This window comes from Peromyscus leucopus, chromosome 3, assembly GCF_004664715.2.
Source record: "Peromyscus leucopus breed LL Stock chromosome 3, UCI_PerLeu_2.1, whole genome shotgun sequence".
NCBI lineage: Eukaryota > Metazoa > Chordata > Mammalia > Rodentia > Cricetidae > Peromyscus > Peromyscus leucopus.
Genome location: NC_051065.1, coordinates 108,184,384 through 108,209,563, shown reverse-complemented (window position 1 = coordinate 108,209,563; position 25,180 = coordinate 108,184,384). Strand labels below are relative to the sequence as shown.

The window sequence follows — 25,180 nt, the reverse complement described above, 5'->3', positions numbered from 1 at the left end:
TGATGTTTATTCAGATATTTTCAGGACCTTGAGAGAACTGAGCCAAATCGCCCCATGAGCTGGTTGTAGTCATAGAGCCACTGTTTGTGGAACTGGGTTCTGCCTTGCCCTCTCCCATTGCACAGAGGAGAAAACTGAGACTCGAGGGGAACTCGGCCAGTGACAGTCAAGACCAGGTGCCACTACCTCCTTTTTCCTGTCGCCCACACCCTGCATTGGTCTTGTCTCTGGGTGTCTGCGTGTGTGTGTGTGTGTGTGTGTGTGTGTGTGTGTGTGTGTGTGTGTGTCCCTTTTCTTGCCCCCTTTCCATTCCCGGCTTCTCCCGGGATGTCTGTCCCTCCCTTTGTTCCCTAATCAGATGGTCTCTTAGTCAACAGACCTCCGGAGCTGGGTGCAGCCACCAACCTGCGCCAGACGCGCCTCCTCGCTCGGCCCCCTCCGGGTTTCCGGAAAGCGGGCGGGTCCCCCGGCTCTGCCGTCAGCGCCCCTGCCTTCGGTCTGCACCCCCTCCCCGCTGACCTCACGGGCTGGCGTCTCGAGCGCATATAAGCCACGGCCCCTCGGAGGAGCGCGCAGTCAACGCGGGATCCTGGGGCGCTGCAAACTCTACCCCGCCAGTTTGCACTCTGCAGCTCAGCATCTCCTGCTGCACAGCGGAGTCCCCACCTCGCAGGTAATGCCTCCGACCCTGGGACCCCGAACAGGTGTGTCCCCTCCACCCTCCCCATCGCCTCCTCGGGGCGCACTGGTAGGGGCACCCGGAGCGCTGGATGGAAGAGGTCCAGCAACAGGTCCACACGGGGACGATGGGACCCTCCCCAGAGTTCGAATGCGTACACTAACGTTAGAAGTAGAACCTTCACTTTGGAATTAGGATGTGGGCGTCCAATGAGAGTCTTGGTTAACCTAGACACATGAGCGCAGGGTTGCACACAGATTTTGTGCAGCCAGCCAGAATTTCAGCTCTGGAGTAAGGAAGGAGGTTGGCAGGGGAGGGCTGGGGTTAGAATGTAAGACGGAAACTTGGGGACAGTTTTGGCCGCGATGACTTTAACTTTTCCGGCCAGCGCTACAACCTTGATGGGTACATGGGGTGGGTATCAATCCCAAACGCAGCGCTGACTTCCCCAGCTTTGGATGTCGGGAACAGAGGGGTTTCCACCGCCTCCTGGTTTGGCTACCCTAGTGGACCAGGAGAATTGGGAGAGGCTCAGATGGACCAGGCATGTGGCCGGTAACCCTGTTCTTGGAGGGGTGAGGGTGTGACCCCAGAGCCCCACGATGCATTCACCCTTGTTCCCACTGTCCTTGACTCTAGACGCCACGATGCCGGGCCGGTGGCTGCTGCTGGCTCTGGCATTGATCTTCACCGTAACTGGTATCCGCGAATCCTGCGCCTCGCCGGAGGCAGCCCAGGATGAGGGTGCAGTGACTCCCGGTCTGGGGAACGTCCAGATGTGGCCAGAACGTCGATCCTTGAGGAAAGACCTCCAGCGCGTGCGAGGGGACCTGGGTGCAGCCTTAGGTAAATATAGGGGGAGGGGAGCGATGTGAGAGGGTTGGGGGAGCCACATGTGATGCTCCTTCCAGACTTAAGTTCAGCCGGGCTCAATAGCCACTTCCTCAACAGGGTGGAGAGGTGACCAGTCCTTAAGACCACAATAATTTTCAGTGCTAAAAATAATCAGAAGACAGACTTTCAGTAGTTACAATTTCATATGGTCCCTATCCATGACAGTTTTAATTACTGTTTACTAAGTGCTTGTATGCATCTCCTTGTCTATAAGGGCATGTTGCCATTTTGTATTGAAAACAGGTTCAGAGAACTGGAGTGGCTTATGGTCACCCAGCAGGGAAGCTGGGGCTGGAAGCCAGAGGCAGTGTCTTTGACCACATCTGTGGAGGGTGGGGGGGAGGTCTGTACGGCTTAGGGAGCAGACCATGGGAGGGAGGGGCTCCTGGAAGTGTGCGAGTGGGTCACAGCCTGCAGGCAAGCATCCCTAATGAAGGGACCAGGTTCTCCACACTGGCTTTTTCTTCTCTCCAGACTCCTGGATCTCGAAGCGCCAGCATCCAGGCAAAAGGGAGGAGGAAGAAGAAAATGAAGCTGAAGAGAGGGGGGACTTGGGAGAAGGGGGAGCCTGGAGTCCCCACAAACGACAGCACCCTGGCCGCCGTGCCAACCAGGACAAGTATTCATGGGTAGACATGATGGAAGACAGTGACTGGGTGCCACGGTCCAGGTTGCCACATTTCTTTCTGGATTCCTGGTCCTTAGGTATTCCCCAAGTCAAGCGGCAGCACCCCGGCCGGAGATCTTTGCCCTGGTTGGAGTCCGAGATCACCAAGAGGCAGCATCCTGGCCGGAGGTTCATAGATCCCAAGTTTCAAACAAGCTGGGAAGAAAACGAGGGAGAGGGTGTCTCAATGCCTGAGAAACGCCAGCATCCTGGCAAGAGGGCAGTGGGTCACCCTTGTGAGGCCCAGGGGACTTGTGGCCAAACAGGCCTGCTCCAGCTCCTAGGTGACCTGAGCAGGGGCCAGGAGACCCTGGAGAAGCAAAGTCCACAGTTGGAAGCCTGGGACGGGGAGCCTCTGTTGGAGGACTAAGCCCAGAGTCGGGTTTTAAATCTAGGATGACTGAGCCCTGTGTGCCCTGCCCCATCTCCTTCACCCCTTAGGTATTAAACCAGAGCCCTCTGTACATAGCATCCACCCAATCCCCTTCCTTACCCACTTCAGTGATCCCAGTCAGGAAGGTAAAGCCCTACTTGTCCCTGCAAACAAGAGGGGCTGATCTCATTGTCATTGTCCTTGTCCCCAACAGCCCCACCGTCTCACACTCCCTCAGCACTGATGGTTCTTCCACATCTTCTAAGGGACCTCCTCAGAAAGGGTGGAATTGACAAGTTTGGGTGTTAAAGTCCGACTTCCATCCTCTGCCCCATGTGACAAGACTGACCTGGTATAATTTCAGAACCCTCTCCCCCAAGGCTGGGGGCCCTGGGCAGTTTGGGGGATATTCAAACATGCCCTGGGTGGGGGGTGTCACATCTTGTATATACCCCTGCTCCTGTTAATCTCAAGAACAATAAAATATATCCAGGTCATCTGCTTCTCCGCTCTTTTGTTTAGATGGAGGTTTTGCTTTGGGGGCTTTAGGGTATGGTACTTATCTTGGTCTCTCTTAATTGAGGAAATCAGGACCCTCTTGCCTGTCCCCAGTCTCAGAACACCATGTTACTGTGGCAAGGGGTCTTTGATTGGCCGGGTGTGGTGGCTAGAGCCGATTTAGCTGGCTGCAGTGGAGCCTAAAGTCTACCGGAGTGGGGGAGGGGGAGCGCATGTTACTGTGACTAAAACTATAGAGGACCTCTGGAGTCCTGGGAGGCAGGCTAGGAGGGGACAAATTGAAGTCACCTGACACCTTATCCATGAGCACTGTCCCAGAACACGGGCTTGGCTCATTACCTCACAGTCCTCCTAGGACTTTACATAATTACTGAGTGAAGAAATTGGCTCTTGTGCAACCTTTAACTGACGCCACCTTCTCTGCGGGTATATGTGGACATTTCCTTCAGCCCCAGACTGCCGCACACATCTTACATCTTGCTCAGTAAAGGCTACTGTTAGAGGGCAGCCGCTCCACATTTGGCAACTACATTTCCCAACCTCCTTCGTGGGTAGGACAGGGTCACGTGGTCATTTCTGACCAATGGGCTGTTAGAACGCTTCGCATCTCCTCCCGGTAGGTAGCTCGAGAAGGACGTCCTCCTGAAGTCTTCCTACCGTGGTGGCTGAGGCTGCCCGCGTAGTGGCCAGAGGACATGGTAGAAGGATTTGAGGGTCTGGCTTCACTTGATGGAAGTTAGACAAATCACCACGGCAGACTTAGGTGTGCAAGGAACACACTTCGTAAGTCACTGAGAGTCACTAAAGAGTGCTACCAGACTTAACCAACCGTGACAAACACAGCCTGCGTTTTCCCACCACACAAAAACTCTTCCCAACTTTTGTTCCCCGTCGAAGCCTCCTAGATCAGGGCCTGACCTGAAGAAGGTATTTGTTGAATATGCCTCGCATGGAAGTTACAAGCTTCAAGTCACGTCTAGTTTAGTTTCCCGACCCGAGTTTCCACCAGTGAGCAAACAAGAGAACAGAAGAGGACAGCTTGGCATGGGAAACACGGTTCTGGGAAATGAGAAGGAAGGAGAAACTGGCTAAGCAGAGAAGGCTTCCTGGAGGAGGAGATCACCTAAGCCCAAGTCTCAATAGAGAAACGGCTCCCGAGGCAAAAGGGTAGGGCATCAACCAGCGAGGGCTGTGGCGGAGACCATGTGTTCTGGGGGAGTATGTGAGATCGGAAATGTGTGGGAGCCTCTCTCCCTCTCCCACTCTCTCCCAGCCCTGAGGGAATACGTGCCAGGTCTTCTGCTGTCCAACCCTTTCAGGTTCAGTCCAGTTCCCACACAGAAGCTTTGAGCCCCTGGGTCTCAAGGATGACTCAGTGGGTGGCTAGTTCTGTCAGCTTGACACAAGCTAGAGTCATCTGAGAAGAGGGAGCCTCAGTTCAGAAAATGCCTCCAAAGGTGAGACTCGAGGCAGTCAAGCCTGTAGCACATTTTCTTAACTAGTGATTGGTGGGGAGGGGTCCAGCCCATTGAGAGTGGGGTCACCCCTGGACACTGATGGTCCTGGGTTCTATAAGAAAGCAGGCTGAGCAGATGATAAGGAGCAAACCAGTAAGCAGCACTCTGTGGCCTCTGCATCAGCTCCTGCCTCCAGGTTCCTGTTCCTGTTCTGTTTGAGTTTCTGCCTTAATTTCCCACAATGGACTATGACTCAGGATATATAAGTCAAATAAACAAGTTGCCTTTTTTTTTGTTGGTTTGTTTTTGTTTTGGGTTTTTTTTTTTACAGGGTTTCTCTGTGAAGCAGTTCTGGCTGTCCTGGAACTCACTCTGTAGACCAGGCTGGCCTTGAACTCACAGAGATCCACCTGCCTCTGCCTCTGAGTGCTGGGATTAAAGGTGTGTGCCACCACCGCCCCGACACAAGTTGCTTTTGATCAAGGTATTTCATCATAGCAATAGTAACACTAATTAAAACATGCTCATGGGAGATTGCTGCCACAGTCCTGACTCTGTTGTTTGGGGGAAGATTTTATAAGAACTTCAGAAAAACCATGAGGGTTGAGAGCTCAGTGAGCTGTTCTTTAGGAGTTTAGAAAATAAGGATGTTGAGAGCAGCCAGGCACCTTCAATCGAAGCACTCAGGAGGCAGAGGCAGGTGGATCTCTGTGAGTTTGAGGCCAGCCTGGTCTACAGAGGGAGATCCAGGACAGCCAAGGCTACACAGAGAAACCCTGTCTCAAAACAAACAAAAAGAATGTTGAGAACAATGCAGATGATGGAGACATGGTTTATGATGTTTCAGAGAGAAGCAAAGAGTCTGTTGGGTCATTTGTGTGAGGACTATGTGGTGTCTGGTCAGCTGGGGCTGAAGAATCAGCCATGATTAACAAGAGACCAGAAACACTGAAGTGAAACTCTTGTTTTGCTGGGATAATTATACTGGTCAGCTGGAGCTGAGACGTGAGCAGTGATTAAGAGGAGACCAGCATCACTGAGGTGAAATCTTCTGGGAAATGTTTCCTGAGAGTCGGCTGTGTTCTAGAGGTGGCCTAGACTGTACCTTGCACTGGCAGCTAGATTTGGCCATGTGTAAGAGTCTCTCAAGTAGCACTGGTTTTGAAGGCCTGTAAGGGTCGTGGAGAGGCTCAGCGCTGTGAGAAACCAGGAGAGATCATTGGTGAAGGTGCAGCTTCAGTAGCTTTTGAAGCCCCAGGATTGAAGGGGTCATGGAGAAAAGTCTAGGCTTGGCACCTTGAAGAGAGTCCAAGAGAGGCTACTTGTGAACGTGCAGCCCAGTTGCAATCTAAGACCCAAGCATTTTGAAATACCAGTACCTTGGGATGGCCACCAAGAATAGCAGCAGCAGTGGGGTGTAGCCTGCCTAAGCCTAGAAGACAAGCTGTAAGTGCGCGGCAGAGGGCAGAGCCAGAGAAGTGACCCGAGCCCCTTGGAGGAGCCTGGAAGATCGTGAGTTGATCCCAAATACTGGCCACTGAGGTTTTGGGTTTTTTTAAAATTTTGCTGAGACAGGGTTTCCTTGTGTATTCCTGACTGTCCTGGAACTTGCTCTGTAGACCAGGCTGGCCTTGAACTCAGAGATCTGCCTGCCGCTGCCTCCTGAGTGCTGGGATCAAAGGTGTGCACCACCACTGCCTGGCTGACATTGAGTTATTTACATTGCTGGAGTTTATTCTGCTTTGTTCAGATTGTGACTGTGCCCTGGTTCTTCCCTCTTAAAGAAAGTATTTATTTTTGATTTTACAGGAGCCCATGTTTTGTTTTGTTTTTTAAACTTTTAAATTAGAGATATTGGAGTTTTACAAAGACTTTATATGTAAAAACAGAGCTGTCCTGACACGGGGTATGTATGCAGCAGCTTTCTGGTATATAAACCCCAACTTGTAGCAAGAGTTAGCTGCTGATGACAGCCTTCTGGCCAGTTTCACGGTATGTGTGATTGATTGGTTGATTCTGGTACTAGGCATTGAACTCAGGACCTTACTTCTAAGCACTCTACTACTGAGCTACACCCCTGCCCAGCACAGTATTTTAAAGGTCCACTCATATTACAGCATATATCAGTACTTCCATATATATATAGCTAAAGAGTACTCTCTTGTGGTGATGGGTAGTCTATCATAAAGTGTATCTGCTCTAGGGCTGAGGATGGAGCTCAGTGGTAGAGCACTTGTCCGGCTTGCATGAAGCTGTTCCCGCACTCCGCACTCCGCAGCACTCACACAAAAGCCATAGTGTGCATCCCTGTGGTCCCAGCCCGTGGGAGGGTGACAAGAGGCTCCCTGGAGGCAGGAATTGGGTGCCAGCCTAGGTAGCAAAGGTCCTGCAAAAAGACAAAAACAAATCACCAAACCAAATACGTGAAGACTCTGTGTGTGTGTGTGTGTGTGTGTGTGTGTGTGTGTGTGTCTGTCCACACACCCCTTTCTTTAACCCATTGTAAGTATACATTATTTTGTTTTGTTTTATTGTTGTGGGTTTTTTTTTGTTTTTCTTTATTTTTTTGGTTTTTCAAGATAGGGTTTCTATGTGTTGTTTTGGTGTCTGTTCTGGATTTTACTCTCTAGACCAGGCTGGCCTCGAAACTCACAGAGATCTGCCTGGCTCTGCCTCCCAAGTGCTGGGATTAAAGAAGCGCACCACCACTGCCCGGCTTTGTTTTTGTTTTACAAGGTTTCTCTGTGTAGCTTTGGAGCCTGCCCTGGAACTCACTTTGTAAACCAAGCTGGCCTCGAACTCACAGAGATTCATTCACCTGCCTCTGCTCCCCGAGTGCTAGAATTAAAGGCGTGTGCGACCACATCCAGCTTTGTTGTTGTTTTTTAAAGACAATCTCACTAAGTTGCCCAAGAGGACCTGTGTGTGTTTTTCCTGCGTGTATGCCTGTGTACCATGTGCTTACCTGCATCCCACAGAAATTAGAAGCGGGCATCAGGAACCAAATCTAGGTCCTCTGCAAGAGCAGCAAGTGCTCTTAACTGCTGAGCTGTCTTCTCTAGCCTTGGTAACTTTTTAAATGGCTTTTCTACGTGGTACCGTCACTGACTTGTCAACGTGAATACATTAAGGCCTCATAGACCTCTCCCCTTCTCTCCACTCCCATGGTGGGCCCTGAAGTATGGCTCTATCAGCCCTGATGCCAGCGCTACCTACTTCCCCTTGCTGCCCCTAAATAAAAAAAAAAAAAAAAAAAAAAAACACGACAAGCACCCGATTCCAAGGACAATAGCCAAATCACTCAGCAGACCTTAGTTGATCAGCACACATGCCCTGACCAATCAGAATGTCCAGATTCTGACTCTTTGCACCTGGAAGGCTCAGCAGTGGGAGAGTTGAGCGCTGGCAGGCTGGGTTCCACTTCCTGCGTGCTGGTTACCATGCTCCACTGCAGTCCTAATGATCTGCCTGCCCCTCCTCAGCTGTCACCTCAGCCGTCACGTTGTCAGAATGTGACACTGCGGCCCTGAGGCCCTCTCCTTCCTCACAGTTATCACAGTCTATAATTACACCTGCCTGAGACTGGGTGTTCCCAGCACCAGTACTCAGACAAGGATTTGAACACAGTTTACATATATGGACATTGATCCCAGGAAGCAGTGGTCTGGAGTGGGGGAGAGATACAGGGGAGGGAAGAAGTCGGGCTGTATTGATGAACAGGTTGGCGGTGGGATTCCATCTTTTGGGGGACTCTTAGGAGACACGGACCACATCTTAGAGTTGTCCAGCTTGATAGGCTGAGGAGGTTGGGAATATGTCTCCCAGTTTCCTCCAGTCAGAGGCTGAGGGCTTCTCTCTGGTGATGCTGGCCTCTGGAGCTGCTTCAAGAAGGCCCATTGGTAGTCAGGCAGACAGACAGACAGACAGACACACCACCTCAGAGGGTACCAAATGTACCTCCGCTGGGCACACTGGCTTTCTCCTCTGCCCTATGGTGCTAAGAAACAACAGTGATCTGGGTGGGATCTATACAAGACTCTTTCCAGCTTTCATTTACACCCTCATGTAGTAGTTTAGATCTTGATGGTTTAAAATTTAATTATGTGTGTGTGTGTGTGTGTGTGTGTGTAGGGGAGGGTGTGCAGGCCACTGCATGTTTGTAGAGGTCAGAGGACAATATTCAGGAGCAGGTTCTCTCCTTCCATCATGTGGGGTCCGGTGATCAAACTCAGGTGGTCAGGCTTGGCAGGCAGTGCCTTTACTGCCGAGCCATCTCACCAGCCCTCTTGGACCTTCAGTGTCCCCAAGACCATGTTAAAGGCACGGTCCCCACAGTGGTGCTGTAGAGAGATGGTAGAACCTTTACAAAATTGTGCCCAGTAGCAGGTCTTAGGTCACTGAGGGCATTGCCCTCCAAGAGGATTCTGGGTCCCAAGGCCGTTCTTTTCTCTCATTACTTCTTGAGCTTTGGGGTGCTCTATTATACCAAGAGGCTGCCTCACCACAAGAGCAAAACCAAAACCTCCAAAACTAAGCTGAACAAACTTTTTCTTCTTAAAAATGTATTATTTGCGGTGCTTTGTTACCATGAAAGAATGCTGGCTGATACCTCCTTTAAAAAGACAAATATGTGGCTCAAAGTGGTGATGTTACTTATCAAAGGCACAACCTAAGGCCAGTGGAATGGCTCGCTGAAGAAGCTTGCTATCAAGCCTGATGACCTAAGTTTGATCCCAAGGCCCCGCATGGTGGGAGGAGGGGACGGGCTTCCAAAAGTTGCCCTCTTACCATCATGTGCGCCTTGGCATGAGTGTGTGAGCATGTGCGCTCGTGCACGCGCACACACACACACAGGCGCATGCGCACCCCCCCCCAAAAAAAATGCAATTGATTTTTAAAAAAAATTATAAAGGCACAGTCTAATTCTGTAAAACTTCAAGTACAAGAAGCACTTTAAAAATGTTTATTTTTGTATTACCTACATCTTTGCTTTGAGCTCCTGTGAGAAGCCAGCCTCTCCCATCCAGTGAAGCCACCATTTCCTCTGATAGGTTCTGTAATTAATTCTTTCTGCAAACCTTGTTTCGATTAATTATTTGCAATCATGGCACCGGTTTGCTGAGAGACTCAGTTCCTGCTCCGGGCCTCTTGGGTGGCCCGAGAACACGAAGGGCTTCTTACCTGAAGGATGTCAGCAATTAGCGTCCATTTCGATTGCCGGGCACGAGCTGACTGCCCAGGAGAACATCAATTAGCTCACTGGCTAAATCGTGCTCAGAAGCATGGGTTACCAAGGGGACTGTGGTCAGTGCCAGGATTTAAGTGGTGTTTGTCTTCGGGGATCGTCTTTCCTGAATTGCGGCCACGTTCTGGGCCTGGTGATTATCGGCAGGCTGATTAGACCTCGTCCCACATGGAGAGTGACTTCCTAATCACCAGATGCTGACGAGGAGAGTGTCCAGGCACATGCAGGTACGCCCCATGTGACGTGCTGGAGGCTGGCCTGGATCCTACATTGCTGCTTTGAGCCTACGGCCCAGGAGTAGGGGGCACAGGGCATACCCGTGACTCAGCTGGGCACCCTTGGGAAGAGTTCAAGGGGCTGGGGAGGCCCTAGGGGCACGGAACCCTGGGACCATTCCTGGAAGGTTGGAGATGCTGGCCTGGGAAGAACACTGCACGCAGTGTCAGGCACTGGGCTGAAATCAGCCATGTGCCGTGTAAACAGAGGGGTGGGCAACCTGGAGCTGCGGGTTCTGCTGTCATCCCTCCAGATTACATAACCTACAGGATGGAGGAGGGGTGCTTCAGTGGCTGAGTACTTGCCTGACAAGTACGAGGTTCCAGATCCCATCCTTAGAATCACTAAATAAAGGGGAAAAGAAAAGTAGAAGGAATTATATCAGGGCTGAAGAGACGGGCTCAGCACTTAACAATGCTGCTCTTACAGAGGCCCCAAATAGGGTTCCCAGCTCCCAGGTCAAGCTGCTCACAACTGCCTGTAACTCCAGTTCCAGTGGGGATCTGATACCCTTTTCTGACCTCTAAGTGCACTGCACTCATGTACACACACACCCTACATATATAATTAAAATTAAAAAATCTTAAAAGAATGATTATATCACCTAGCGATGACACTGTAGACATGATGTAGACGTGATGGTCTCACAGTGATAAATCTTCCAGTGAGGCGTTCCTGGAAAGAGTCTCCACACCAATCACGCAGGACTGCAGTTACCACGTCAATGCTTACTGAGCCCTAGGCACTCCACAAAAAACTGAGGCACACTGGGCTGAGATGTAGGTCTGAGCAGTCTCCTCTCCAGGGGAGCAGCAGCTGCAGAGCTCTGGGTCTCTTGCTTTACGTGAACACAGCAATTCCAGACTTTGCCCCAGGGCCCTTGGGGTTCCTGGACGTCTTCACTTTCCTTGTTTAGTGAGAGCCCAGGTTCCTTTCTAGTCAACCAAAGCAATGACAGAAGGCTGACGAAGCTGAAAGCAATCCCACCTTGTGCAAAGTCAGATATTCTAACAGTCTGTACAAATATAGACTGTGGTGATATGTTGTGTACCCTAATGAAATTTGCCTGAAGATCAGAGAATAGAACAAGCCACTAGCTTAAACAGATGCCAGGCAGTGGTGGCACACACCTTTAATCCTAGCACTCGGGAGGCAGGGTTCCATCTACATTTCTGTAAGTTCAAGGCTACCCTGGACTACAGGAGATTGATTCCGTCTAGGAGAGAAACAGAGCCAGGCAGTGGTGGCTCACACCTTTAATCCCAATACTTGGGAGTCACACGCCTTTAATCCCAGCACTTGGATCTCATGCCTTTGCGACCAGTATTTGGGAAGCACACAAGCCATTAATCCCAACACGAGGAATGAAGTGATATGGCTGGGTGGAGAAAGGTATGTAAGGTGTGAGGACACAGGAACTAGAAGCCCTTTTCAGCTGAGGACTCAGAGACATTCAGTCAGAGGATTCATGGAGTTGGCGAGGTGAGAAGTAGCTGTATCTGTTCCTTTGTCCCTCTGATCTTTCAGCATTTACCCCAATATCTGGCTCTGGGGTTTATTTATAAGACCTTTAGGAATTTGTGCAACAATAGACCAGTGCCACTGTCTAGGGTTTCTATTGCTGTGAAGAGACACCATGACCACAGCAAATCTTTTTTTTTTCTAATTTTTTTGTTTTGTTGTTTTGTTTTTTGAGACAGGTTTCTCTGTGTAGCTTTGGAGCCTGTCCTGGAACTCGCTTTGGAGACCAGGCTGGCCTCCAACTCACAGAGATCCGCCTGCCTCTGCCTCCCGAGTGCTGGGATTAAAGGCATGCGCCACCACTGCCCCGCTGACCACAGCAACTCTTATAAAGGAAAACATTGAATGGGGGTGGCTCTATTACAGTTCAGAGGTTTAGTCCATTATCATCATGGTGTGACATGGCAGGGTGTAGGGACATGGTGCTGGAGAAGTAGCTGAGAGTCCTACATCTTGCAGGCAACAGGAAGTGGTCTGTCTCTCTGAATGTGGCTTGAGCATAGATGAGCCCTCGAAGCCCGTCTCCACAGTGACATGCTTTCTCCCAACAAGACCACACCTACTCCAACAAGGCCACACCTCCTAATAGTGCCACTCCCTTTGGGGGCCGTTTTCTTTCAAGCCACCACAGCCAGTCTTGGTATCTTCATAAACATAAATACTTTATGTTAATAGGTCGGGATTTATTTATTTTTAAAGTTTTTGTTTTTATCTGTATGAGTGTTTGTGCATAAATGTATGTACATAACATGTGTGTCTGGTACCCTTGGAGTCCAGAAAAAGGTGTTGGATGCCCTGGAAATGGAGTTACAGATGATTGAGAGCTGACATGCAGGAGCTCCTGAGCCATCGTTCTAGCCCCAAGGTCCTGGTGTATCCTTGTTGTAAAACGTAAAATTCTAAGGGCTAGAGTAATGCCTGGGCAGGTAAAGACACGTGCTGCCAAGCTGAGTTCAGTCCCCAGGGCACACATGGTAGAGGAGAGCACTGACTCTTGCCAGTTGTCATCTAGCCTCACCGAGCTCACTGTGGCACATACGTGCCTCTGCTGGAACACACAAAATTTTGAAGTTCTAGTTTGATTCCTAATACGGGAAAGATCAATAGCTATCTCCCACATAATGAAATTCCTTCTGGCCTTCAATCATTTTGAAGAGCGGAACAGTCTTGAGGCCAGAAAGACTGAGAGCTGGGACATCACTGTCTTAAGAACATGTGTTTGATATCCCCGGCGTTCGTCACTGTTCTAAGTATATTACAGTCTGTCCCCTGCCTTATAATGACATTTTAGTCCACAGTGGACTGAATCGGTGACAGTGGCCAGCATAGTCTTCAACATCCCATGTGCGCTTTCTCCAGACCAAATCTTGATCTGTGCTTGATTTAGGACCAAGGGTTCATCGAAGCCCCAACATAAAATTTACATGGCCAATGTCACCAGTAAGAAACCTTGTCAACAGCTGACATGGAAATGAAATTAAAAAAAAAAATGATTAAGTGGGAGAGTCAGTGAGATGGCTCAGCTAACAGTGCTTGCCACCAAGCCCGACCCCGAGTTCAGCCCCTGAAATGATAGGAGAGAACCAACTCCCACAAATTGTCCTCTGACCTCCACACAGGTGCTGTGGCACATGCCTCCCCCAAATAAATAAATAAATACATGTAATAAAAGTGTTCGTGATTAAGAGATTGGGGATGTGGCTCATGGGAAGAATGCTTGCTCAACATGCATGACGTTCCCAGCTCCACTCCCGGCACTACGAGACGAAGGGATTGATTAAGAACCGTGTGAGAGGGGCTGGAGCGTTGGCTCAGCGGTTAAAAGTCCTGGCCATTCTTCCAGAGGTCCTGGGCTCAAGCCCCAGCACACACGTACATGGCGCCTCACAACTGTTTGCAACTCCAGTTCCAGAGGGGTCTGATACTCTCTTCTGACTTCCGTGGCACTCTATTCATGTGGTCTACAACATGCATGAGGCAAAACACCCAATATGTATTATAAAATACATTTTAAAAATAGGGTGTCTTTTATTTATTCTTTGACCGTTTCAGACATGTTTTTTTTTTTGTGATATATATTTTTTATTTTACAATATCATTCAGTTCTACATATCAGCCATGGGTTCCCCTATTCTCCCCCCTCCCACGCCCTCCCCTTACCCCCAGTCTACCCTCCATTCCCACCTCCTCCAGGACAAGTCCTCCCCCGAGGACTGTGATCAACTTGGTAGACTCAGTCCAGGGAGGTCCAGTCCCTTCCTCCCAGACTAAGCCAAGTGTCCCTGCATAAGCTCCAGGTTTCAGACAGCCAACTCATGCAATGAGCACAGGACTTGGTCCCACTGCCTAGAAGCCTCCCAAGCTGATCAAGCCAATCAACTGTCTCACCTATTCAGAGGGCCTGATCCAGCTGGGAGCCCCTCAGCCTTTGGTTCATAGTTCATGTGTTTCCATTCATTTGGCTATTTTTTTTTAATAATTGAGTAAAACTGAAATTTATTATATGCCACAGTCGTCCTAGGGACCTCCATGCTATATATATAGCCTCTATGGTTCTATGGGTTGTGGTCTGATTGTTCTTTATTTTATATCTAGAATCCAGCAATGAGTGAGTACATACCATAACTGTCTTTCTGGGTTTGGGTTACCTCACTCAGGATGATTTTTTCTAGTTCCATCCATTTGCCTGCAAATTTCATGCTTTCATTGTTTTTCTCTGCTGAGTAGTACTCCATTGTGTATATGTACCACATTTTTTTCATCCATTCTTCCGTTGATGGGCATCTAGGTTGTTTCCAGGTTCTGGCTATTACAAATAGTGCTGCTATGAACATAGCTGAGCATGTATCTTTATGGTATAAATCAGCATTCCTTGGGTAGATGCCCAAGAGTGGGATGGCTGGGTCTTGAGGTAGTTCGATTCCTAATTTTCTGAGAAACCGCCATACTGATTTCCACAGTGGTTGTACAAGTTTACATTCCCACCAACAGTGGAGGAGTGTTCCCTTTGCTCCACATCCTCTCCAACATTGGTTGTCATTGGTGTTTTTGATCGTAGCCATTCTGACAGGTGTAAGGTGGTATCTCAGAGTCGTTTTGATTTGCATTTCTCTGATGATTAAGGATGTTGAGCATTTCTTTAAATGTCTTTCAGCCATTTGTAGTTCTTGTTTTGTGAATTCTCTGTTTAGCTCTTTAGCCCATATTTTAATTGGACTGTTCAGTGCTTTGATGTCTAGTTTCTTGAGTTCTTTATATATTGTGGAGATCAATCCTCTGTCAGATGTGGGGTTGGTGAAGATCTTTTCCCAATCTGTTGGCTCTCTTTTTGTCTTACTGACTGTGTCTTTTGCCCTGCAAAAGCTTCTCAGTTTCGAGAGGTCCCATTTATTAATGGTTGTGCTCAGGGTCTGTGCTGTCGGTGTTTTATTTAGGAAATGGTCTCAGACATGTTTATAGTGTATCTTGATCGGATTCACCCCCCACCCCAACAACCCCCTTTACCTCTCTCCAGACAATCCCAACACACCCCTCTCCCATCTTCATGTCCTCTCTTTTTTATTTGTAATTCACTGAATATAATTAGTGCTGCCTGCTAGAACGCTGACTGATCTCGTTAGCTTGATGTTTTGTGGGAGGCCATAGCCGCTGTGTATTCATGAGTGCAAGGGCTACGTCACGTCCAGAAGACACCATTTCACAGCTCTCCTCCCCAGCCTCAAGCTCTTAACATTCTTTCTTCTCCTATGATGTTCCCTGAGTCTTGGCAGGGGTAGAGGGAGTTGACATAGCTGTTCCATTTAGTAATGAACACTCAATATTCACTTAGTCTCGTCATTCTGACCGGTTATGAGTCTCTGCAGTAACTGCTGACCACTGCAGGAAGAGGCTTTTCTGCCCAAGGTTGAGGGCAGAACTCGTGTATGGGTATCACTATAAACATTTAGAAGTCAGGTTGGCCGTATGTCCAATTAGCAAGAGTGTACTTGTACGTTCCTCCCTAGGGCCTATGACTTCCCAAGCCATGGGTTTTGACCAGGTTTACAGCACTAGGCATGAATGTTTTCCTGTGCAGCAGACCTCAAGTCCAATGCAAATGTAGTTGGCTACCCCCATAACCTTCACACCATCATTGCACCATGGGCATTTCTTGCCTGACAGGTCAGCATTGTAGCATTCAAGGTCCCGCTCTGGATAAGACCACTGATGACTTTTTGCCCTCAATGGCCTGCATAGATCCTTCTGGCACTATGAAAATTAGGTCACTTCCTTCTAGCTCGATTTCTATATGTCCTGCAACCAAAGTGTGTCATGTCTGCAGCAATTGGGTCTTCCTTGATACTCTGTTGAACCTACGTTTGCTCTGGCTGGTTTAAACTGTTCAGAATTCCCTGTGCATTACACAGCATCTGCATGTATACATATAGTGAGCTACAACAAGGGTGTCTGAGGCTTTGACATTATGACACACATTGTATACTTGAGAACTGTGTGATCTCGTTACCAAAACAAAAATTAAAAAGAAAAAAAATCTCATGATGTTATTTCTTATTTAGGGTTTCACTATGTAGCCCTGACTGGATTTTAACTCCCTATGTAGACCAGGCTGGCCTCGAATTCCCAGATATTCTCCTGCCTTTGCTTCCCAACCATGCTCCTTATCAGAATGTTTGAAGTTTTCAGTCTTGTTGCGCTGGCTCTTTCCTCACACCCTGGGGTAGTCAGCCTCTGTGCTACCAGCTCCATATCTGCAGCTGGGACCAGTCAGAAGCCAGTCTGCCCACCCTCAACCCACACCCTGCTCCTGACCCCCACCACGGGGCTGTCTTTAGGGTGCCCGTGGGGCAGCAACTTCCTGGTCTTGGCCCCTCCACTTACAAAATGGGGGCAGTAGAACCTGTGGAAGATAAGCTAAGCCGGGCACTTAGACATCAGTTGATTGCCAGATGTGTAACATTACAGGAACTGTCTGCCCAGTGTGGTCAATTTGTGTTTAACGTTTGCTGGGCAAGGATTTTGAGCTTTCAACAAATGCTCAAATGAGTATAGACTCAGGTCAAAAGTAATGGCTCGGGGGGGGGGGGTCACAGGGGCTGCTGGAGGCTCTGGGCTGGCTGAGGAAGCCATGGTCAACAAGGACCCATCTATGGGGCATGTGTGAGGCTATGCCGCTCTGGGGTCAGCGTGCCAGTGTCCTGCTCCTACGCAGCTATTTCGAGCTTCTTTACTGCTGCATCCAGGCCTGGGTCCTTTTGACCCCTAAGCTGTCCACGGTCCTTGTGCCGTTCACCTTGAGATCAGAGCCAGGAGAAGTGGTGACTCAGGGAACACCACAGCTATCCAGGAGAAGCGGCAGCTCAGGAACAGGTTCTCCCCGGGGCTAGCACTCGGCCACCCTGCCCCTGGGCTCCCCAGGCCAGCCCCAGCCCCTTACCAAAGACACCAGCAGCACCAGCCTCTGTCATCCATGGGTCCCTCACCCTCTGGCCCTTCTCGTGGCATGATGCAGACAGTGATCTGGATAAGGAGGGGCAGCTGGGGTTATACACTGCTCCAAAGCCTTGCATGCGTGATATGCCAGTCAGCTGGCTCCACTTCTGGTCTGGGCTTGCTTGGTGTCTTTTCTACAGCCTTCCTCACTGGAAGAGACTTTGGGGGGGTGGTGTAGGAGGGGTAGGGGATGAATATAATTTTTCTTGGGAAGAGATTCATCCTGAAAGTCAACTCTGACCCCTACCATCCCTCAGTTACACTCTCAGCACCTCAGGAAGGCCAAGTTCAAAGTCTTCTGTGACCTAGACCCATCTGTTGTCCTGTCTCAGCCCCCTCACCCACAGGACTCTTCCTATTTCACTTGGAAAACCCCAGATTCACAATTATCACAGGCACTTCCTGTTGGGGAAGATTAGTTTAAGATGGGTTACATTTGTTTATGCTGTGGAATATTTGTTTGATGATACAAAGATGTGTTGCATTCTTTTATGTTGCATTTGTTTAACTCTGTAAAGCTGTGTTACTTTGCCTGTCTAAAACACCTGATTGGTCTAATAAAGAGTCAAATGGCCAGTAGAGAGGCAGGAGAGAGAAACAGGTGGGGCTGGCAAGCAGAGAGAATAAATAGGAGAAGAAATCTAGAAGAGAGAGGAAGAGGGAGAGAGGAGGATGCCAGGGGCCAGCCATCCAGCCAGCAACAGGGTAAGAAGGAAAGAATATAGAATAAAGAAAGGTAAAAAGCCCAGTTGCAAAATGTAGTTAAAGAGAAATGTGATAATTTACGTTAGAAAAGCTGGCTAGAAACAAACCAAGCTAAGGCCGGGCATTCATAAATAAGAGTGAGTTTGTGTATTTATTTGGGAGCTGGGTGGTGGGCCTCCAAAAGAGTAAAAAGGAAAAAAAAAATATCCAATACAACCTCCTTCTCCAGGAAGCCCTCCCTGACTTCCTGCAATGGCACCAAGGCCTCCTCAGTATTCCCTCCAGCCACAGTTGGGGAAATCTGGGGTCAGAAGAACCCTTAAAGGGTGATCGAGAGCTGCACATCTCCAAGATGTGATCCAGCATCCCGTGGACACTAACAAGCTATTCCCAGGCCCCATGTGGCAGAGGGAAGTAATTGAAAAAGAGGGCCCTAGAGGTTGAGAAGCTCGGAACTACTGCAGACCTGTGGAGCCCAGCTAGAGCTCGGAGTTTGCGCGGCCCCAGTAAATCATCAGCCAGTGTCAGCTCAGCTCTTTGCGGCACCAGGGTCTGGCCACCCCGCCTTCGGGGGGCCTTCTGCTAATGGGGTTGAGGCAGGAAAGAATCACCTTCACCCCAGGTTCTTCTCCCACTTCCTGCACGACCAATTTCAGACTGTTGTTTTCTTTTATTGGCAAAGAAGCCGCTTGGGCACCTGCCTCATTTATTTCTCATCAGCCGCTCCTGGTCCCAACGCTGTCGAGCAGGAACCTGCTGGGTCGGAGAATCAAACCGCTGCTTGCCGGCAGGTTGTAAATTTTTGGGGCCTCTTGCTAAGCACACCAAACTTGAGCTGGAAAAATACAACTTCTGCCTTCTCTTGCTCCCGTTGGGCTGTGGCTCAAAATGTAGCAAGCACCTCTGGGGACCAGATGTTCTCTGTGCCATCTTCGCCTCTGGTGGAGAGAGAACACTTTCCCTGCGCTGCTGGACTCCCCTCGCCTGCCACACTTCAGAAGTTCCTCTTGGTGCCTAGTCTGTTTCTTGCTGCCACTGGCTTCAAACTAGCCTGTGACCCGGACATTCGTCATCCCCACTTTTGAGCTCTGGAAACTAGCACAGGCAAAGCACACAATAGGCACTTAATACATACGGATTTAGAAACTGGGTATGGGGGTGCCTGCTTGTAATCGTAGCACTCAGGAGGAAGAACATGAGTTTGGGGTCAGCCTGGGCTACACAGTGAGACCCTTCTGAAAACCAAAACCCTAAGTCTATACACACACACACACACACACACACACACACACACACACACACACATACACACACATACACACGTATGTGGATGAATAAATGATATTAATTAAAATCAAAATTGATAATTGAAAGTGAACATTCATTTGGAAGATTTGTTGGGGGTAGGTGTACCCCACCTTGTGAAGGTTTCATGAGGGATTGCTGTTAATGCAGCATCAGCTGAAACAATAAAAACAAAAAACCCAGAAACATACCCACATTTCTTCACTTTCCTGTTCCCCACTCCCTAGCAAAAACTCCCCCAGGGGGTGAAAAAAGAGGGGAAGGGTAGGTCTTTGAATTATTTTGTAGTTGGAGACAAAGTCTCACTATGCAGTCCTGACTGTCCTGGAACTCACTATGTAGACCAGGCTGGCTTTGAACTCACAAGAGAGCCACCTACTCTGCCTCCCAAGTGCTGGAATTAAAAGCACCACTATGCTATGCCTGGCTTGAATTTTTAAAAAGTTTTTCTGCTTCTGCAGACACAAGAGACCTGTGACCTCATTGTGAACTTTTAGCAACTTTGGTGGGCACAGGGTTCTCCACCCTACCCCGAACACACACCTGTAGCTTTGGTTAGTCTTCCACGGTTGGTCTTATTTTTTCCATCCTATTTGCATATCTACATCCAGCCAGTTAGGGCCCAAGTGAGCCCCAGGGTGGGTGTGGGGTTTCCATTTGAGCTTCAGAGCCCAAGACAGCCCTGGACCTCATTGGAGGAGAAAAAGAAGCTAGGCTGTGTTTCAGTCTCTCAGAGACGGAAGCAACCACCATACTTGGTTTGTGGAAGGGAATTCGTTTCTGCAGCCCTTTCCAGACTCCAGACACGGAGACCCCACTGCTTCAGAGGTCCGCTGCTCTGGCCTGCAAAAATTGTAAGACTTCTCAGGGCTGTACCTGCTCAGCTAGTGTCTGTGATCCAACGCTGTCCAGCTGAGGGCTGGCTAACTTCTGCCACTTTCCGAGAGTGGCTGGGATCGGGAAGCAGCTCCCAGCTCTGGGAGGTGCAAGAAGGGTAGGATCAGGGAGAGTTCTTGGTGGAGCTTCCATAAAAGGCTGAAGCACCTGCAGCAGAGGGATGGGGCTGGGGAAGCTAGAGCAGGGAAGCAGACAGGAGCTGGGTACAAAGGAAACCAGTAAGAAAGGCCTATCTCCACCACTGGGTCAGGGATGCTGTTAGAGGAAGGTGGCCAGACCAATGCGGAGCCTGCAGGTGCTTCTCTCTTTCTTCCCAACCCCTTAAGGGCCAAGGAAGCATCTTACCAAGGGGCCCCTCCCCTTCTCTCCCTTCCTCCCTATCACTGTTTAATACCTTAAGTTTATTCAGTAATACATTAATGTTGACTCATTCTAAAAAATTCCTAACATATAAATAGCGGCCTGAAGCCAAAACTAGCCTCCCGCCTAGCCTCCCTCTGAACTTGACAATTTGGACAGGGCTGGCTGGCATCTGTCTGGAAGCATTGTGAGAGGTGACCTTTAGAGGTGGAGGGAGCTGTGAAGTCATACAGGGGTGGTACCCTGTGATCACCGCCCCATGGTCATCCCTGCTCATCCCTGACATGTGCGACATGCTGGAGGGACCCCAGGAAGCTTACCTGGAGTGGAGCAGAAGAGGAAGGGGTTTGTCCTCTGGCCCTTCCCCTTGGTTGTGTCTGCTTCATGGAGATAGGCTGTCTGGTGCTTCTGGCAATGCTGGTGCGTGCCATGGCTCTTGGGTCTTTAGAAAGTGTGGTTTCGAGTATGGAAGAGGCTTTGACAGTGGGTCAGGAGGGGTGAGGCCACAGACCTGGGGGCAAGCCAGCTAGAATGGAGGGCCTTGGTAGGCTCTGGGTTAAGGGCTGTCTCAAAATATTGGTGGCCTTTCACTCAAGGAAGGCTTGCATGCAGCCGATCCTCTCTACTGTTCCCTGGAAGAACAGCCTCCCCAGGTCCAGGATCTCCATATGGCAAAGCATCAGGATCACTGGTTGAAAAGGCAGTTAGCTCACGAGAAACCACCCGGCCTGTGCTGGCCACAGCAGTACAGTCTAGTGGCCAGTGGGGCAGACTGGCCAGGCCACCTCCAGCAGGGACATGGTTGTCTGTCCGCTGTAGCTGCTCTTCTTACGACTCTCCCAAACCTCTGGACTGTTCTAGAATAGGCAAGGCAACAGACTCAGGCAACATCCTCCAGACCTCGGACCACACTTGGGCAAGCTCACAGGAGTCTGGCCTGCACGCCTGTCTCTATTATCTCCCACACATGCTGCCTTCTTTTGCATATACTGTCCCAATACTTTCTATTAAATTAATTAATTACTGGGGGGGGGTGAGCGTGGAGGTCAGAGGACAACTTTAGGATGCTAGTCCTAGTCTTTCCATCTTGTTTGGCACAGGCTCTCTTTGCCACTACATAAGCCAGGCTAGCTGGCCCAAGAGCTTGTGAGAGTCTCTCATCTCTATTTATTGAGTTAGTTAATGTTTATGGATATTTTGCCTGTATGTCTGTCTGTCTGCAAACCATGTGCATCCTTGGTACCCAAGGAGGCCAGAAGAGGGTGTTGGATTGCCTGGAACTGGAATTTGAGACTGATGAGAGCTACCATGTGAGTGTTGGGGATTGAACCTGGGTCCCCTGGAAGAACATCCAGTGCTTTTTAACCACTAAGCCAAGCCCCATCCCCAAGACTTGTAAAGCCTCCTCTATACCTTGCCACTTCCCTTGGCTCCATAGCATGTCATTGTCCTTTTTCTTCACGGACAGAGGCCATCTGGATACAGCACAGTTCATCCACACATCCTCCTGTGCATGGATGCTCCGGTTGCTCTCGCCATCCTGGTGATGATGCCTGGTGGAGATAGGAAAGCTTTTCTGGGATGAAACAGAAGAGGAACCACTGGGGTCAGGTGTAGGGGCAGTGCTAGAGTGTGAATCTGGAGTGTTCCCCAGAGATCCATGTGTTGAAGGGTTGCTTGATCTCCAGGTACTGGTCCTATCAGGAGGTGATGGAATCCATTAGATACTTTAGCTCTTTGGGTGCATGCCCTCGAAGGGGATTGTGAGACATTGGTCTTTCCTTTCTCTCTTTTCCAATCCCTAGATAAGAGGTAAACAGGCCTCCACCTCCATACACACCAATGATGCATTATGCTGACCTCGGCCATGGACTGAAACCTCCAAAATTATATGCTGAAACAAACCTTCTCTCTTTTTCAGTTGTGTCTCAGGTATATAGATGCAGTAAGTAGAAAGCTGACTAGCATAGCACTTCGTGTTTGTGTGCACAAACACACGTCAGGGAGGAAACACGGGTCTCCTGCATGCTAAGCAAGTACTCTTCCACTGAATTATGCTCCCATCCCTAAAGTTTACAAATACTGTCCACTGCTCTATTACAGGTTGTATTTGATTTATACTCTTACCAGTAACTCATGAAATTTGAGCCAGTTCATTTCTCCTGCACCATTTCCAACACTAGGTAGCTTTATGCTGTGGAGGTATTTGCCTCAGCCATGACCTTGGGCTATAGCGCCTGAAGGAAGCGGTGCTTCCTGCCATATGCAACGTCTTAAAAGGAGAGGGAGATGGAGTCACATGCTCCTTCTCTCTGCTCCTGCCTGTGAGGTGGATTCTCTCCAGGTCAGATCAGAGGACGATTTCAGCTGTCTACTCTGTTCTGTATTCACAAGTGTATTTCCTCAATTTACCTTAATAAATTTCCCTAATACTTAAACAGATTCCTGTGGATTTATCCCTTTATTATGCCTTAATCTCCCACCCTACACCCCCACATCCTTACCCTCAACCCACCCCCACCCCTGAGACAGGGTTTCTCTGTAACTGCCCTAGCTGAGTGTCTGTATGAGGGTGTCAGAACCCCTGGAACTGGAGTTACAGTCTTGAGCTGCCATGTAGGTGCTGGGAATTGAACCTGGGTCCTCTGAAAGGGCAGCCAGTGCTCTTTTTTTTTTCTCTTTTTTTTAATTACATGTTTTTATTTTATATACCAACCACAGTTTTCCCTCCTCTCCTCCTACCCCCTCCCCTCCCCCCACCTCCCTTCTACCTACTTGCTCATCCACTCCTCCTCCATCTCCATTCAGAAAGGGGCAGACCTCCCATAGGTGCCTACAAAGCATGGCATATAAGTTGAGGCAGGACCAAGCTCCTCCCCCCTGCATCAAGGTTGAGCAAGGAGACATACCACCACAGGTTCCAAAAAGCCAGCTCATATGCCAGCGACAGGTCCTGGCTAGGGGCCCCACTAATAGACCAAGCTACATAACTGTCACCCACATGCAGAAGGCCTAAGTCAGTCCCATGCAGGCTCCCTAGCTGTCCGTCTAGAGTCTGTGAGCTCTCACTAGCTCGAGTCAGCTGTCTCTGGATTTCCCCATCATGATCGTGACCCCACACACACTCATATAATCCCTCCTCCCTCTCTTCAACTGGACTCTTCAGCGCTATGCCCAGTGTTCAAGCCAATGCTCTTAACCACTGGGCCCTCTCCAGCCCCCACCTTAATCTTTCTAAAACTGACCTTTCTTACATACATTCTATCTGATTCAAAAGAAGCCTTGAAGCAGCTTTTACTCAAAGATCTCCAAAGAAAGCATTCAAGAATGGCGACTAGACTGTGTATATCTTAGAGTCTGACTCCTTCGATTTCAAGTCTCACATCCACATAAGTGCCCTGTGACCTTGGTACGTCCCTTCACCGCTCTGTGCAGTGGTTTCTTCATGGTAGAATAAACAGGGTTGTGGTGCTTGGCAGCTGCATTCACCCCTCCACTGTAATTCCAAGACTAGGTTTCCACTAGTTGCTACAAGCCAGCAACTGAGTGCCTGGGACTTATAATGTAGGTCCCTTCCCCTGAGTCTCAGGACCCTCTGTGGGCTTTACAGTTTCTTAGAAGCCCCACCTCCTTATTTAAAACATTTCCTGTCTGTATGAGTTTACTTTTGCTGCTATAACAAATTACCACACACTTGCTGGCTTTAAAACAACATAGATCTATTTGCTTATAGTTTTGGACACCAAAAGTTGCCTTGTACGGGTGCTAGAAACTCCAATCTGGGTCTTCTGGAAGAGCAGCCTGTGCAGTTTTAACTGCTGAGCCATTTCTTCAGTCCTGGCTGGTTGTTTCTGAGACAGAGTCTCACAAAGTAGCCCAGGCTAGCTTCAAACCCTTGATCTTCCTGCCTTGGCCGGGATTAACAGGCATGTGCCACCACACCCTGATCTGACTTAGAATTTAACTAGCTAGGTGTCCTGGATTTTTCTCTGTCGACTTTGGTACCCTTGGTGTAGGGTCTCCCCAGTTCTCTTCATGGGTATTTCTCCCAGTCAATCACAGCTAGCCCACACTGGTGTCTGCTTTTCAGAGGCAGCCCTGCTCACGTGCGGTGAGAGGCATGGTCACACAGCAAGACCCAGTCTCGGTGCCTAGGACCAGGGAAGGACATGTTTGCGGGCAGCACACAGATGCAGTAGACATCACCAGCTGGAACCCGGCCCACCAACTCCCAGTCTGGGCTCAGTCAGGCTCACTCCCTACACTTAGTAGGTGGTTCAGCCATTTGCTTGAAAGCCTATAAACTATTTCTAGGACTGAGAAGGTAGACGGTTGCCATGGAGAGGTCCGGGATGAAAATAGTATGTGAGGGAGACTCACTTTTCACTATGTAGCCTGGCCAGCCTTCCATATTGTGCCTCACCAGTGTTTTACCTACCACAAAACAAAGAACTTTTAGAGCTAAATTCACTGCCTGTTTTTATCTCTTAGATAGAGGCCCAAAGATCACGAGGGTGTCACATAAGAGGCCTCTGTCTGAGAGCCACTTGCTTGAAGGATGCCACCCCCTCCACGTCATTGAAGGTCTTTGTGGAAGGCCTTGAACCAATGTGAAACAGTCCTTTGGTGAAGATGTCTTCAGCCTCCTCTTTGCGGTGCTTCTGGTCGGCCAAGGGTCTTCTTAGGGAGGTGAACTGTGGGTGTTCAGGTAGGGGGATGTCTCCCACCCTTCACATTTCCCTTCAAACAGAATGTCAGGGGGTTGGAATCAAGTGAGCGCAAGGTAGAATAG

The 25,180-nt window shown here is 49.3% G+C and overlaps 1 protein-coding gene and 1 long non-coding RNA gene across 2 annotated transcripts; one reads left to right on the top strand and one right to left on the bottom strand.

The window, feature by feature from the left end:
* Positions 1–399: 399 nt before the first annotated feature.
* Positions 400–3,114, top strand: Trh (thyrotropin releasing hormone). The gene is made up of 3 exons (XM_028855922.2): positions 400–673; positions 1,319–1,525; positions 2,048–3,114. Exons 2-3 carry the CDS (start codon positions 1,327–1,329, stop codon positions 2,608–2,610), a joined length of 762 nt encoding a protein of 253 aa, XP_028711755.1. The 5' UTR covers positions 400–673; positions 1,319–1,326; the 3' UTR covers positions 2,611–3,114.
* Positions 3,115–18,481: 15,367 nt separating this feature from the next.
* Positions 18,482–20,548, bottom strand: LOC119087544. The gene is made up of 3 exons (XR_005091010.1): positions 20,423–20,548; positions 20,008–20,175; positions 18,482–18,921 (listed from the first exon to the last, which is right to left on the bottom strand). It is a non-coding gene; the product is annotated as an uncharacterized LOC119087544 (long non-coding RNA).
* Positions 20,549–25,180: the final 4,632 nt, after the last annotated feature.